This window comes from Microtus ochrogaster, linkage group LG2 (assembly GCF_000317375.1).
Source record: "Microtus ochrogaster isolate Prairie Vole_2 linkage group LG2, MicOch1.0, whole genome shotgun sequence".
NCBI classification, from domain to species: domain Eukaryota; kingdom Metazoa; phylum Chordata; class Mammalia; order Rodentia; family Cricetidae; genus Microtus; species Microtus ochrogaster.
In genome coordinates, this window is record NC_022028.1 from 39,687,719 (window position 1) to 39,704,651 (window position 16,933).

Below are 16,933 nucleotides of genomic sequence, written 5' to 3' on the forward strand. Positions count from 1 at the left end.
AGCAGAGGCTAGCCCACATGGAGCAGGCAGTGCTAGCAGAGGCTAGCCCACATGGAGCAGGCAATGCTAGCAGACTGACTCACACAGAGCATGAGGTTAGTGGCTTCAGTAGTGGTGATATGATTCACAGTGACCTAAGTGTGTAAATCTGATGTCCTGTTCAGACCCGTTAGAACTGTACTCAGGCCTCACACTGATGACGTTGTCAGGTTGAAATATGGAAATAAAAATAACAAGTTTTCCTATATAAAGTTTAACCTGAAACACTGTGTGCTAAAAATTAGTCTGGTCGGTCCGTAAGGATTATACAAAATGAAAAGCCGAGGGAGGGGCTGGAGCAAAGGCTCAGCGGTTCAGAGCACTGGCTGCTCTTGCAGAGGACCCTGGTTCAATGCCTAACACCCACGAGGCAGCTCACAGCCATCTGCAACCCTAGCTCCAGGAGATCTGATGCCCCCTTCTGGCCTCTGTGGGCACCAGGCATGCATGTGCTGCACAGACATACATGCAGGCAAAACACTCACACACACAAAACTTAAAACATATTTTTTTTAAAAAAGAGATTTTGTTGGAAAACCTTCTTTGGAACATCCTTTTATTTTAGAGGACGTGCATGCGTCCTTGTATGCTTGCTGTGTGCACATTTTTATTGCAGAGATTCCAGTAAAGAATGCTATGTGCTTGCTAAACGTGTGCATATTATTATTATAGAGATCCCATCAAAGATTTAGTGGGAGCTAAGTTTGTGAAACGTCACCTGACACAGTGAAAGATTCCCATCAGACCTGTCTTTTCCCCGGGTTATCCGGGGTCTGTGTGCACACACGTACCCTTAACATACTCCTCAGCACTTAAAGAGAAAAATATTAAAACCACGAAAACTCATAAAACTGAGGTTACTGGCATAGAAAATACAGTTGTTATTTATGTGGATTTTCTTTTTTCTTTTGGTCCTGTTCCGGGCATTGAATACACTCGGCAAACAACTTTACCACTGAGCCACACTACCCCAGTCCCAAATTCAGTTTCTATAATTATTTACTAACTTCATCGCCATATTTTCTAAGAATTCCGGCAAGTGTGCTTGTTGTGAGACCGGACAGCCTCCGCTCCCCACGCTGCGGGTAGAAACGCCAGACCTTTCAAGTCCACAGCCGGAAGGAAGGAGATTGCGTTTGTCAGACAAAGCTGTCAGGAAATAAAGTGGTCAAGGCAGGTGCTAACAGTTTACTCTTGCTCAGGGAGCAGAAGCCAGCAAGAATGGTTCTCCACTCTAATTTATATTGAGGGGTTTGAAAGGGGGCAGGAAGGGGCGCGGGGGGGGGGGTGACAAGCTAGGGCTCAGAGTTGTGGACGTGGAAATGCCACACAGCCCCAAGGGGAGTCCCGAGTGGGTCTGGGTGCAGCTTACCTGGTTTTACCAGCTGGGACATCAGCAAGTGAGGCTGTCCAAACAGACTGGGAGACAGGGACCCACCCGTCTGTAGAGGTGGGCTGGGACCAGTGTGCAGTTCTTCACGCAGCCTATGTAGGCCCAGGTTGAGACCCAGTTCAACAGAAGGCTCCGGAGAAGCCTGGCTAGGGTTTGGTTAAAGAGGGTCTTTGCCCTGGAAAGTCCAGTTAGTTCTAGGTTTTATTATCCACCTCTCAACTTGCGGTGATTTCCCCTTCCTCATAGACTTCAACCCACCCTCCTTCTGGGCCTCACGAAGCCCAGTGCCTTCTGACCTCTGCCTGCATGTCCAGCCTCGGCCTGCCCCCACGGGTACCAGCCACACTTCTGCTTTCCTTTTGGCGTTGAAGTTGCTTTCCCAGCTCTCCCTGCGCAGGCCATGTCTCCTCAGTTTCTGGAATCATTTGCTCATCCAGGTCTGGAATATGTATGCATGCATGCGTTCCGTGCATTTCTCACAGCCAAAGGTGAATACTGGGTGTCTCTGGATCACTCTTCACCTCATTTTGGGGTCTGTCACTCAACCTGGAGCTCACCCATCGTGGTGGCTCCCCATTCAGGTAGCATGACTGGCCAGTGACCTCCAGGGATCCACCCTTCTCTCCCACCCAGTGCAGAGGTATAAACGGGGATTCCTCCCTCTCTCTCTCTCTCTCTCTCTCTCTCTCTCTCTCTCTCTCTCCCTCTCTCTCTGTCCCACTGCCGCTTTGAAATAATCGCTCAGATTATTAATATTAATATTAATTAGAAAATATTTGGCCTATAGTTTAGGCATATTACTAACTAGCTCTTACACTTAAATTAACCCATTTCTACTAATCTGTGTATGGCCATGTGGCTGTGGCGTCACCAGTCTTCTGGCATCTTGTTTCTTGGGCACCTGCCTTGTGTCCTTCCCCCAGCCCCACTCTGTCCTTCTTTCTCCCTATATTCAGTTTAGCTTTCCCGCCTAGCTATATTCTGCCTTGGCATAGGTCCGAGCAGCTTTTATTCTCAGCCAATGAGAGCAACATCTATTCGCAGCGTACAGAAGGGCGATCCCACTGTACAGACATGGGCTGCTTGATTTTCACATGGGTCCTGATGCCGGCACGCCAAGTCATTTCCCTGCCGAGCCATCTCTCCAGCCCTGAGACCTCTCTGTGACTGCGTCAGTGCTGCTTCCTCGGAGACGCGGAGACGCTTTTACCTTCTTAGCATGGCACTTCTTACCTTTGTTCCTGTCATAGCAAAGGTTTTAGCACCGCTAGAAGTTGCTGGGATGTTATTTGTGTTTGTTGCTGTCTGTTCCCTTTTTTTTCCGCTCCTACCTGCACCAGAACATAACACTGGATCTTACTGACAACTGAATGCCCATCACCTAGCACAAGACTTAGCTAACACATTATAGGGATTGAGTAAATGTGCTTAGAGCAAACAGAGACCCTTCATTGAGACATCTGTGTTATTAAAAAGCTTACAGGTTTTTCTAATTGCCAAAATATAAAGCGATAAGGATGCTAAATTGATTAATAATGTGTATTGGATATAAATCTGTCATCATGTTATATAAATGTGAGGATGGGGAGACCCTACCATGGAGTTCAGGATCACAGTCTTTGGCTCTGCGTCCAACATGCCGAGAACATGGGGTGTACCATCGTGTGTGTCTTGTATAGCTGAGCTTTTTCATATTATGTCAGATTGTATGTGACTTAAATTGACTGTCTTAGCAGTTTTTGAGAACACAGTTGAGGGGTATAAGGTAGATTTACTTTGCTATTCTGGGTGACCATCCCCACCAACTGTCTCTACTACTTCTTCATCTTCCTGAGCTGAAATGCTGTACCCCTTCAGTACTAACACCCCTGCCCCTTGCTTTACCCTACTCGGCCTCTCACCGCCATTGTTCTGCTACCCAAGGATCTGACTGCTTCTGACGCTTGGAATGAAGTGAACTCGTATGAGATGTGTCCTTCTGTGACAGAAATAGTTCACTTAGCATCATGTTTTCACAGGTCATCCATGTTGTATGTGTGTAAAATGTGTCAGAATTTGCTTTCTTTTGAAGGTTGGATAATTCTTTACAATCTTTGGATAGATGGTTGGTAGATTGATAGGTAGGTAGATGCCATTTATCCATTCCTAGGTGGAAACTGACCATAGAGTAGCCAACAATTTGGATAGAGAAGATGCACAGGAAGGAAAGGGTGGGGACTAGAGTTTGAGCTCTCTTGGTTCTAGAACGATGCAAGAGATGTGTCTCATGGTGTGTTGTGGCCAAAAAGCAAGGCCAGCTAGTTACTACTCAGCCTCTGAGCTAGTAGATTTTCACCCCAGCCTTTGAACCCCAAGTCTTATTGATAAATAGAACAAGAGAGACTTCATAAACCTATATATTGTGACCGGAGCAGAGCTGAGGCGTGAGACCCCCACCAGGTCCGCGGTTTAAGTAGCCAGCAGGGTGCCGACTGAGGGACTATGGGGTGGCAGATGATAATTAAAATATCAGTAGATTCATGAGCGGCCACTATCAGCACTTCAGATAGACACTTAAGTTTTTCAGCCTTTCAGGTCTTATAAAGTAATGACTCTGTGAACATAGTGCTCACGTGTTTATTCCCGTCCTTCTTTTCCGTCCTTGTGGGTGTGTGTCCAGAAGCCCAACTGCTGGATCTCCCTGGGATGGTCTCTTTTTCCTAGTTTTTGGAGGAACCACTGTATTATTCTTCTTCTCAACAGCTGCTGCCCCCTGCTCCGCTTGGCAGTTGTGCAAGCTTCTATATCCTCCTTGCCCCAGGCAGTGTTCCTCTGTTCCGAACCCACAACCCCAGATTTGTTTTCATGGTGGTCAGTTCTCCTAGCCGTAAACATTAGATGGTACCTTTTTGTGGTCGCTTTACCCTGGGAAATGTTCAACATGGCTTCGCCATTGGTTGGGGCCTCTTGTGTGTGTTTAGAGAAATGTCGTCCGAGTCATTAGCCCTATTCTCTAAGAACAGGTTGTTTGTTGTTTTCATTTTGCTGGACACTTGAATGGCTGACCTCATAGAGACAGCATGTAAGAATACTTAAGGATGCCTTCTATCTCGTTCTCAGGGGTGCGAAGTACCATCTGCTAGCTCATGCCACCCTGACCTTGGAAAGTGTGGGAAACTGCTTCAAGACCCATAATCTATCTGTTCACGGCAATGGTGAGTACTCTGTGTGTGATTTAATCACGTGTGTTGGGTGTGTGCCTGTGGTGACGGTGACTCCTAATTTTAGCGTGCTCCCCTGGAGGGGATATTGGCTTTACAAATGTACACATGGTCGAGTCTGGGTTTTCTCCACCCTGTGTCTCTCTTCCCCAGAGGAGAAAGATAAAGGGTTCTTGTTGCTGTCGTGGCTAACCCTGACTCCCAATAGAAAGAATTGAAGTGTTCCCGTGCCCTTTTCTCTGTGACTCAGAGTTGATGATTCTCTGTTCTGCTGGCTGACAGTCGGATGTGTCTGGGTTTAAAGTTAACGAACAGGACAAGCCACGCCTTCTGCTGATAGAAAGTGAGGGCACGGAGGAAACAGGCTTCTGTTCATTTTAACTCCCGCCTGGATAGTAACGCTAATTTCAGTGTTTTGGTTGTTTTATTTTTTTTCTGAAAGGAATCTATGGGAATGTGTCTAAGAAGCTCGGGCGGTAGGGAAGGTCTGTGAGCGCGGTGCCAGCTGTACCCGGGGTGGGAAATACAGAGCAGTGTTGGGTACGGAGCTGAGTTCCACGCTCATCCATTTCCTAGAGGAAAGGGAATGGAAGTGTGTATAGCTACCTCGTGCTTTCTGGCTGTAAAGGCCAGAGGCCCCGATGCTCCTGGGATGGGCGATTTCATGGTCACTTTGCAAAGTTGTAATAAAATTTACCAAAAATAGAGGGAAGGTGATGGGCTGTGAAACATGTGATTTAACCTTTTTAAGGGGAATCTCTACACAGCTCTTCTCACTGGTAGCACGTCCCCTAGGAACAGTGGGTGTGGAAGTCCCAACATGGGTTGTGTTTGCTTCCCTGCTGGTCTTTCATGGCTCTGCCATCTGTAGGTCCCTCCCCAGATGCTAGGATTTGGACCGTGTGTGCACAAAGGTGTTAAGTCCTCTGTGGTGGGCGTTTGCTCCCCCATATTGTGCGCTGCCACGCCCCTACAACGGAGTTAAGTCCTCTTGGTGGTGGGCGTTTGCTCCCCCATATTGTGCGCTGCCGCGCCCCTACAACGGAGTTGTCTTCAGGTAGCTGCAGGCTCTGCTTTCCTGTGTCTTGAGTCATTTCCAGAAAGTATTTTCACAAGTCCTTGTGGACTCGGCCTGGATATGAGTTTTATGAGCACGGAATCTCCTTCAATACTTTATATCACACGGCTCCTGCAGTTCTGTCTGCCCCCAATCTTATCTCTCGTATTGACGTCTTTTTATCGTCTCTATTTTAATGCTCATTCTCGAAATAGCCCCATTTGCCTTATTTACTAGCATGCTAATAATTTGCTATTAATGGTGAGTGTGCATAGTCTGTGTGGCAGGAGGTATGGACAAGTCAAGTTCTGCATTCCAGTCTTCTTGGCTATTCGATTTTGCTTTGTCTAATTTGAGCCTTTGTTGTTGTACATAATTTTTAAACCGCGTTTTTACTTTTACTTCAAAACATGCATTTTTTCATGTTATAGGCCTGCCTCTTCAAACAAGGGGTAATTACTTTTATCATTCAAATTTTCCTCTGTTGGTAAAATTACACAATATGTTGTAATATCGTGGAAATTACCCTTAAATTTGTAATCACCAAAGTAAACAGAAAGAGCCTGTTTTCTCTTTTCCCCAGACAGCGTAAAAGCTTTAGAATAGTCGGACTCCATTCCCGTAATCGGTGTGTTCTTGATGTAGAACATAATTCTGTTTGTTTTTAAATATCACAGGATACTTCGGGCTTCGTCTCTTGACCTGGTCTTACCCCATGTTCCATGTGTCCGTAGGGACTACTCGACTTTCATGTCTTTGGGGGCTGGCAGTTTTGACTTCACTTTTGAAAGCCATTTTTATGAGCCATCGTTGGCACTTTCACTTCCTGTCCATCCCGTCCTCGTGCGCCCTTTGGCTAGAAAGGAATGATGAAGTATTTTGACAAATGTTTTGGGCACTAGGATTGAGAGTAGCCTTGCCACGTGGACAGAGTGGACTACGGGAGTGAGGCTGCCCTGGGATATAATCGGAGGCAGTTGGCATGTGCCAGGCTCATGGTCGATGCCATGCACGCATTTCACACATGACGACTCTGCCTGAGAGAGGTGGCCTTTTTAAGTGTAGAATTCGTGCTCAGATGTTGAGTGAGTGTCCCGGAGGTCCTCTTCTTTGCAAGAGGCACAGAGAAGCTGTGACTCTTCTGTTCCTCAGTAATCTGGAGTTATCGAAGCCTTGGTAAGAAATCGCAGGTGATGGTTGAGTATGTGGAGCTGGCGACCAAACATCTGCATCCTCGGATGCTACAGGATGGGATTCTGCATCCAGCAGCCCCTCTCAAAGCTGCTGCAGGAAGGGCTTCTACATCCGCATCCCCTTTCCAGAATATGACAGGAAGGGATACTATATCCAGCATCTCCTCTCAAGGATGTTGCAGGAAGGAATTCTACATCTGCATCCCCTTTCCAGGATGTGACAGGGATTCTACATCCAGCAACCCCTCTCGAGGATGCTATAGGAATGGATTTTGCACCCAGCATCCCTTCTCAAGGATGCTACAGGAAGGGATTCTGTGTCTGGCATCGCCCCTCAAGGAGACTGCAGAAAGGAAGGATTTTCCCTCCCTCGTGTGAAATCTGAACTCATCTTATGAGATGCACATGATTAGTTGTGGTGTGTCACGTTCAAATACATTATTGATTGCACAAACTTTATGGACTTGTCTGAGAACCTAATCATTTATGATTCTGTGTCTTGAGGAATTACATTCTAACTTAAAAGTAAGCAACTTACAGATATTTACAACATCAGCCATTCATAAATTTGAAATTCCTATATACAAAATTTATGTGTTTCTGAGACACTTGGCTGTGTTGAGTATTTATTTTGTTTACTGCTTGTTTTAGGAAAGGTGACTCCCACTTGTTTCTTTGTCTGTGCACTGTGGAATCACTGTGCTTTGTGTAGGTGTGTGTATCCTCCCAGGTCTCCTTTACTGAGGTCTTAATAAAAAGATTGGATTTGTCCCGGAAGGTGGTAGTCTAAAGTAGGCTGACGCATAGGCAAGTTTTGAATCCATTTTAGTTTTCGTTTCTGTTCTTTATTTAGGCTGGTTTTTTCCCCCTGACTGATTACTAAACTTCGGCTGCCATGTATCTTAGTATATGCCCAGTGTCCTGGTTCTACTATCATCTTTACAGACCTAGGAAAAGAGAGAGAGAGAGAGAGAGAGAGAGAGAGAGAGAGAGAGAGAACCTCACTGAAAAGTTGCCTCCCTCAGATTAGCCTGTGTGCATGTTGGTCGAGCATCTTCTTGATTGCTAATTGATAAAGGAAGGCTTGGCCCACTGTGGGTAGTACCATCCCTAGGCGGGTAGGTGGGTCCGGGCTGTATAAGAAACCGAGCTGAGCAGAAGCCAGAGAGCACGCTGGTAAGCAGTGTTCCTCCGGGTTTCTGCTCTGAGTTCCCTCAGCAATGGGCCAGCACCAGGAAGTGTAAGCTGCAACGAGCCTTTCCGCTCCGAATTGCTTTTGGTCGTGGTGCTTAGCACAGCAACAGAAAGCCAACTAGAACACTAAGTAACTGTATTTTTATCCAAACCAGTATTTTTTCAGGGTTCCTAAGGCCCTAAGTAAATAGTGATTGCAGCCAACAGCTAGTTATCAGGGTGTAGTGAGCATCCTACAATCCTTGTCGATGTGAGACAGCCTGACGTGACAGCATGTGCCGGATATTTGTTTACACCCCAATGCCCAGAGTAAATTAATTACCCATGCTTTCCTTCCGTATGGGTAGAAGGGATATGCCTACTGCTGTACTGTGTCCTGCACCAAAGGAATGCCATCTTGTAGGTTTCTGTCCCTTTCTGAAAGGACTTTTAAAAATAATCTCAAACTAACAAGAAACTTGCAGGTTCATTCGATCTTCCCCCTTGCACACAAACACATGATACCAAGTTGCTTACCGCATGCTTTACAAACCCCAAGAATCGTAGCGTGTGTTAAATTCTGTTGAGCCGTTTGGCCTCGTCATCGCCACCAGCCGCCTCAGCACGTGAGGCCCTTTCTAGTGTGCAGACTCCATGCCTCTTGCCCTGCTCTGGGGGTGTTCTGTCCAAAGGCTGCAGGGCCTCTGCTCTGTTCCTAAGTCTCCCTCTTGACTCTCACCAACTTGGCATCTTCAGAGAGAACCGCTGGTGAAGTAGGCTTGCCCTCCTCTGTGTTTGCCGGGTGTTGGCTCGTTATGTGACTCAAGTGTGTCTTTCTGGCTCTGCTCTCTGCCTGTTGGGGGCTGGTTCCTTTCCTGTCAGTCAGAGCATCGCGTTGTGCCGACATCCTTGTTCAGCGGGGTGTTGCATTTGTTGCAGACGTAGCTATTCAAGAGGCTTCGTGTCGTTTTAAGGCCTCTCTGGGAGCATATTCTTGCCCCCTGGAATATCCTGGAATATTCCAGCCCACTCCATTCCTGATGGGGGAGCCTTGGTTTCTCCTCCCTTTAGCTTAGTGCTCCCACGCTGGTCAGCCACTGCTTCACGGAGTCTTCTCGCTGCTCCCCGTGGCTGGGCAGCCCGTGGAACATGGTCACTCTTTATTTGGCTTGGTTGTGTCTCCTGACACCTGGGCACCCTTCGTGGCTTCACTTCAGGGATGTGCACACCTCTCTTTCTGCTTTTTTTTGGGCTAGACAGACCTGTATCTAAGCTCTGCCTTGGTGTGAACTCCCCTTAGCCAGCTTGCTGAAACTCTTGATGTCTGATGCTGGTGGTCCTCCTCCTCCTCTCTCTCCTCTTCCCTCTCCTTCTCCCCCAGTCCTCCTCCTCCTTTCCTCCTTCCCCCTCCCTCCCCTTCTTCATCCTGTTGATGCCATCGCTGGGCGCAGACCTCACAGTTCCTTTCCTGCCTGCACACGCAGGCTCACACTGGAGGCTGCTTCTCATGGCTTGTGATTACTTGTTAACTCGGGTGAAATAATGTTCCACTTAGAGGCACACCTTGCTAATTATAGTGAAAATTAGAGCAAGAAGTGAAATTTGGTGACCACAAGTCACTTTTATTAGACTATTTTCTATTAAACTCCGAAGAATTCCCTTGAACGATTACTTCTGAAGTCAGGAGACGAAAGGTCGCTATTCTGCCACCATTCCTCCAGTTGACCACACTCTTGGTCGGGGCCTGCCCCAGCTTCTCCACACTCTCCTGTATCCTTTAGTATTACAGAATTGAGGTAGATGAGCCACTATGTAAAACTTTTAAAATGTTATTGTATAAAGGGAAAGAAACATAGAAAGGAAAACTCTGGAATGCGTAACAATCTTAAATGTATATTTATCACTTGTTTTTTTTTCCCCCCCTCCCTCTCTTCCTTAACCAGAGGACTGTTCCTTTTGGCTCCCCTTGTATGGCAACGTGTGCTGCCGGTTAGTGGCCCAGCCTGCTTGTATGGCCGAAGATGCATTTGCGGGATTCCTTAATGAGCAGGTAGAGGACCTCACATCTATCCTTCAGCTGCGGAGTGCTAATCAGACACCTACGATGCAGGCACTTGCTCCAGCGGCCTTTCTGGAAGTGTTAGCCTTTGTACCGTTTACCGGACATGAGCTGCGGAAGGTGTGGGGTGGGAAGAGCGGCTACTGAAGAGGGCCTCCTGGAGTCTGGCTGACTGCAGAGCTGCCTCTCCAGTTCCCTCGGGTCGTCCGTCCCACAGGCACAGGACCCTGGCAACGGTTGTCGCGTGGAAACCGACTTTGGCTGCCCAGCACCTTTCCCATAAAGGCCCCTCTGGCAGCCTGCGTTTGGCGCAGTTTGAGCCTCTGGGCTTCGAGAGCTGCCTCTGTACCACTTACTCCTGATTTATTTATAGCCAGAGTTATTTATATTCAGTAAATAATTAATCGTGGGCTTCGATGAATCAATAGCTTCTTTTTTTCTAAAAGATTCCATTAGGAGGAAAGAAAATTTGCATTCTTAGCAGGTAGTCACCGTTTTCTAGTGTTCTGAAAGAAGTGAAGGGGAATTATTTTCAGTACAGAGAGAGTTATTTTTATAATTTCCCTGGGCCCTTTGATGAATTGCTGTGCAATTCTAAGCACTAGATTTTAATAGGCTAGCTTTCCCAAATCTGTGTTGATTTATGATTTTGTGTGTGTAAAATTGTGTGGTAATAATTACCTTCATTTTGCCTAATGCTTCTGAGAATTCTAGACTTCCCCGCTCTTGGATTTGGGGTGCTCAGCCTTACTGTCAAGCCAATGAATGGCTAATTCCGTCACATTTTAAAAGTTCTGAAGCCTTAACTGATTATCTAAAAACCGAGCTGAGATTAGAGTCGAGGTGGTAGTGACTTAGATTGATGGTTTCTTGACTTTTTTTTTTTAATTTCCAGCAAACAGTAAAAGGTCTGGTTGGCTGGAGAAGGCTGTACTGTGCTCTGAGAGGGGGTAAACTCCACTGTTTTTACGGACCAGAAGAGATTGAAGCGAAGGTGGAGCCCACTCTGGTGGTTTCCATTGACAAGGTGAGCGTGAGCGGCCTGCTCTTCTGTGATAAGCACCGCACCGCTGAGCCATGGCCCAGACATTTTAGATGCTGCATTCCCAAGGGCACGGCGGTGCATGACGCTTGTGTTGACGTATGTTCTTGACATCCGTGGAGTCACAGGGAATGGAGGAAAGGACCGTGGAGGCAGATGCCTTACTAACTGAACGTTCTTTCTTTGCGTGCTAGGGGTTATTGATGGGGCAGAACACCATCTCTTCCCTAAGAACACATCATGGTGGAAATGCATGCTAGCAGACAGCTTTTGCAGCCCAGACCCCACATTGGTATTTGTGGGAGCTGGAGACTTAGATGATTGGTTGGGATGGCTTTCTGCCATCTGTAGAGGGTCTGAGTTCAGTTCCCAGCAGTCACATCATGCAACTCACCAACCACCTGTCACTCCAACTCCAGGGGATCCCATACCCTCTTCTGACCTCTTAAAGGCACAGGCATACACATGACATACACATAGAGGCAAAGGAATAAATAGACTTCGAAAGTTTTTCTTAAAAGGTATATGTTTGTGAATTTAAGGGACAAATGTATATCATCAGCCTGTGTTATGGCATTATTCTTTCTAGTTAATATTCAAATGAGTTCGTAGAAAGACCTATGCATTTCTTGTTACCTGTGGGATGAATGGACAGTTGTCCAGACCTCTGCCAGCCAGGAAAGACTGGCAGTGCCCTTTGAGCAGGTGAGGGTGTTTGCTGAACTTCCACCTTTCCACCGAAGCTCTGCCACCGGGTTTTATCCAGGTCCGTGGCAACAAAGCAGTGTTGCGACCCAGTTACACATCCTTGGCATAAATTCTGCAGGGACCTGAGTGAGCACAGGATAGACCGTTCTTCAGGCAGTCTGAACTTTATCTCTTGCCAAGGGTCGTGTTTACTGTGCCCCACCCTCTCCTGACAGCACCCTTCCCTAGAATTCGTCCAGTGATGTTTCTGTAGCCAAGTTCCAGTTGTTTTTATATGTTTCCATACTTCCCCGTAGAGAGGGGGAGCTGCACTGTGTGGCCGGATGGGAGCCGCCACATCTGTCCAGCTGTCCATGCCCTGCTCTGGAGAGGAGCATGAAGTCACCTGTGATTTCACACAGCAGCCTAGTTCTTGAAGGGGTGGCATTTGTGTTTTCCTTCTGATCTGTGTGGACTTGAATTCCGTTCTGTCATCTTTTCCAGCAGTCTTATTGTCTATCCCATCTTGAGAAATTTTTGGTTTTTACCCCACAGGGAATTCTGTAGCAAGACATTTTATTGCATAGTTAAGTCCACTTAATTTAATGTTTTTATTCGCAAGCTCTTCATAATAAAGTTTTAATTAAAAAAGTAAAGTTTAGGGCTATTCTTTAAGAGTATAAATAAGTAATGCCTCAATATTAAAACATAATGAATTTATCTTGGTTTAGAAAATTGGGTTTATGGAATATATAATTTTATTAATGAAGACTTCATATAATTTTTCATTATTTGCCAACTTTGTATTTTTGTTTTGCTCATATGGTGTTCTCTTTAACCTCTTAGTACTTGGGAAAATTCCCACAAAGGTTGAGACAGCACGCTAGCCACCTATGCCCTTGGCCAGGCGGAACTCCTTTTCATCTGTACTTTGAGTGTTCTGCTGTTAATGTGCTTTCTCCTGATTATTGTTTTATTTTCTGCATCATTTGAAGATCAGTTGCAAACAGCATCTTTCTCCGAACATCAAGGGTACTTTTGTGTAAAACCATAACAACATCACTTGTAGGAAGTTTGTTTCTGACAGTGTATTGCTGTACACACAGCGGGTTGCCCCAGTGTCCCTGACATATCTAATTTTCATTGATTTACTTCTTTGGTCCAAGCCCTTTTAGGCACCCAGTCCTTTATCTAATCATGTTCTATCCTGCCTTTGTTTTTCTTTTGTGACACTGACATGTTTTTTTTTTTTTACTTAGTTCAGGCCATGTTTGGGAGGGAGGTGTATGTGACTAATTGGTTTGTTACATTCAGATTAAGTAATTTTGACTAGAGATACACTGCAGATGATTATGTGTTTAAGTTGGTTTGCATTCAATAGCTGTGTGGTAAAAAAAAAATGGAATTCTGCCAAGATTTCCTTTTGTTTTGTCCCATAGAAGATGGAGTCATAAACCAAGATAAAATGTAGTCTAAACAAATGGTAGGCTTTAGATTTTATTTAGTGTGTATGTGTGGGGGAGTACACGCGTGCGTGCTCACTTTTGAGCTTGTGTACCCATGTTTGTGCTTGTGTGCAGTCATGATGTTGGAAGGCATCCGATCCTTTGGGGCTAGAGTTCCAGGCGCTTACGGGACACTCAGCTGTGTACTGGGCACTGAGTTCTTGTCCTCATGACTATCTGGTTAGCACCCTCCTATACATCAGTCATCTCAATAATGTATCTGCTGAACCAATCAATAACTCTAGTTCACCGGTGTGGTGTGATAGATTATATTGAATTATTTTGAAAATGCTTTTAACTATTGTATTTATCAGGAATTTTAGAAAGCCCAGTTACCACAGAGCGTGTGACATGTTTTCTAAACTCTGCAAAGTGAAACACACCCATTTCCCAAATTTCATTTCTTTGAGCGCCCTTTGGGTGACTTCCCGCAGGTAGTGGAACTTGTTATTCGAAGAACAAGTATGACGTGGCCTTATAACTTCCTTGGCTTATTGCCATGTAATAAAAAACAATATCTTTCTTCAAGCCTTTGCTATTAACATGGTATTTCTTAGGAAATTCTGAGGCTTCCAGTTCATTTCCCACCAATAGCTGATCAGTTTCGTTTTTACCTTGTACTAAAGGGCCTGGTAGACACATATATGGGATCTGATATGTGGTATACACAAGGGATGGTTTCTATTTCTGATTATTTCTTGTAATTGAATAAATAGCAAAGTTAATTCTGAATCATCTGGAATATGTTCGGTGGTTTCAATATGTAAAACAACTTTCTGCATATTGAAAGTAACTATATTAAGAGGTTCTGGAAAATCTAATACAATGAGAATAGCATATAGCTCTAATATATGAACAGAATCATGAGGGCTTTGAGCCAGTTCACTGACTTATAACCTGCCTTTCCTGATTTATTTGCGTTAGTATAAAACGTACGGGCTCCAGAAATTGGTATTCCTCGTACAATGTGAAGAAGAATCCAATTAGTGTTTTTAATCAAAGAAAATCTCTTTTAGGGTATTTGTTAATCTCTCCCAAGAAATTACTTCAAGCTCTTTCCCAATATTCATTTTCTGCTCATAATGATGGAAATTCAGCATTAGTGAAAGGTACCACGATTTCTGTTCCTGATAATTCACAAAGTCTCAATTTTTCCTTCAGAATCAATTCAGAAACCTTTTCTACATAGATCTTTCATGTTTTAATCTGTTTGTGTGGTAAGAAAAAAATATCCATTTTAAGATATTATCTTGTCCCTGCATAAAAATTCCTGTAGAAGAATACAAAGAAGGTAGTATGACCAGGATGCAATCAAGCCCTGGATCCAAGCAATCACATATGTGTACATCCTGTACTTTCTCTTCTACCAAAGCCAATTGTCTGTCAACCTCAACTGATAATTTTCTTGGACTATTTAAGTTCTTATGACCTTGTAAGATTTGAAATAAATTACTTAGTTTTTGAGTTGTCAGTCCAACTGTGGTCTGTAGCCAGTTAATACCTCCCAGCAATTTTTGAAAATCACTAAGAGTTTGTACTTGATCTCTTCTGATTTGTACTTTCTATGGTTGAATTTTTTTGGTAATCTCTTTTATATCCTAGGTAGTTAATAGAATCTCCTTTTTGTATTTTTTCAGGAGCAATTCGTAGTCCCCAGCAAGGCAAAATTTTCTTTACCTCTTCAAACATGTTTTCTAAGGTATCTGAGTCTGAATCACCTAGTAAGATGTCATCCATATAATGGAAAATTATAGATTAAGGAAGCTGTTTACAAATTATTTCCAATGGTTGTTGTACAAAATATTAATACAGGGTAGGGCTGTTTAACTTCCCTTGTGGAAAATTTTCTACTGATAAAAACAGGCTGGGAAATATAAGTAGGCACTGTGAAGGCAAGTTTTTCTCCTATTCTTGTAAAGGTTTAGTTTTTTAAGAAAAAAAAGCAGTCTTTTTAAATCAATCACTCTAATAGACCATCCTATAGATAACAGAGAATGCAGAGTAATTCCAGGCTCTAAGGAGCCCATTGGCCAGATCACCTTATTTACGGCTCTTAAGTCTGTTATCATTCTCCATTTTCTAGATTTCTTTTTAATGACATATCCAGGAGAATTCCAAGGGACTGGTTGATTCTTCAATTGATCATTTGGCTGCTTCTGTACCAGCTGTTCTAGTGTCTGTAAATTTCCTGATGTCAGAGGCCATTGTTCCACCCACGTGGGTTTGTCAGTTAACCCTTTTAAAGGTAGGGCTGTTGGTGCCTCTGAAAGAACACTCAGTGACTGTTCCTGATAATACCTTTTAGTATCTTTCTCAGAAGCATGTGTTAGCTTCTCATTTGTTTCTGAGATTAGGGGGATGTTAATCTGTGTCTTCCATTGCTGCAACAAATCACAGCTCCATAAACTCATTGCTCCGCCAGCCACATATGGTTTTAATTTTCCTGTCTGTCCTCCTGGCTCGATACACTCGACCCATCTTGCACTTTGTTTTACCTGAGAGAAAGTTCCAATCCCTAAAACCTGATCATTTACCTCTTGAAGAGGCCAATCTGGATGCCAAGATTTTGGTGGAATTATTGTTAAATCCGTGCCTGTGTCTAGTAAACCTTCAATCACAATGCCATTTATTTGTATTTTTAGCTTTGGTTTCTGATCGCTTATAGAAGTTGCCAAAATACTTGTTTTATGGTCTCTCCTTAATTTTTTTTTTAACCTACTGAAGTTGTTCTGTCATTTATGGTTTTTCACAACAGGTATTAAGTCTTTTAATTACTCTGTGGAGGAGTTTCCCCAGTGGTGGCAGGGAGTGATTGAACCAAATTCAACAAGTAGCTTGCAAGAGGCCCCCTAAGGTGTTTTGTGATGGCAAAGGGTTACCTTGCCTGTCTCATGTTGATCTGCATTCATTACTCTCCAGTGCCAGCCTTTGCCACACCCGCATACACCAGAAACCTGGGGCTTTCTTTTTGGATTAGCTCTAGAAAAAACGTTCCTAGAAAATGCCTTGCCTAGAGTCCCTTTTCAGATGACTTGGTTTACCACAGTTCAAACATCTAGCCTTTTGATTTTTATTAAAACTTTTAGAAATCACTCCTCCTATCCAAGTATCATAAGTATGAGACCCAATATTGACTATTTTGTATCCATTCATCTATTGGTGCTGATCTTGCCTTCAAAGGCCTAATCACTCTTTGACATTCTGAATTAGCAATTTTTCAATAGCCGAAGACTCAATTAGTATTTTTCCAACTTCTGGATCTGATTATCATTTAGGCTACAGCTGAAATCAATCTTTTTTTCTCCTTCAAAATCAGTGAAGGCTTCATAATTTTAGTAAATGATTTGGTCCTCTTCTGATTCTTCAACCCTGTCCCAAGCATTCAGAGCTGCTAAACGGCATAGAGCCAAGGTATGATCACCCTGCTGGAGTGATTGACTGCCTGTCCTTGCAATGTTTAGGATATAAGTTCTGAAATCTACCCTGCTGTTTTCTTATGATTTCATCTTTGGAGGAGGACAGGGCTCAGCCTACTTTGATGTCACCAGTACAACAAGCAGCTTGAGTGGACTTTAACACTTGACA

General features: G+C 44.3%; 1 protein-coding gene across 1 annotated transcript in view; it reads left to right on the forward strand.

Moving 5' to 3' along the window:
* Rtkn2 (rhotekin 2) overlaps positions 1-16,933 on the forward strand; it is a 61,168-nt gene that overhangs the window by 33,266 nt on the left and 10,969 nt on the right. Inside the window, exons 7-9 of the mRNA XM_005360147.3 lie at positions 4,532-4,626; positions 9,999-10,105; positions 11,010-11,141. Of these exons, the coding sequence (XP_005360204.1) occupies positions 4,532-4,626; positions 9,999-10,105; positions 11,010-11,141 (334 nt within the window). The remainder of the gene's footprint in view (positions 1-4,531; positions 4,627-9,998; positions 10,106-11,009; positions 11,142-16,933) is intronic.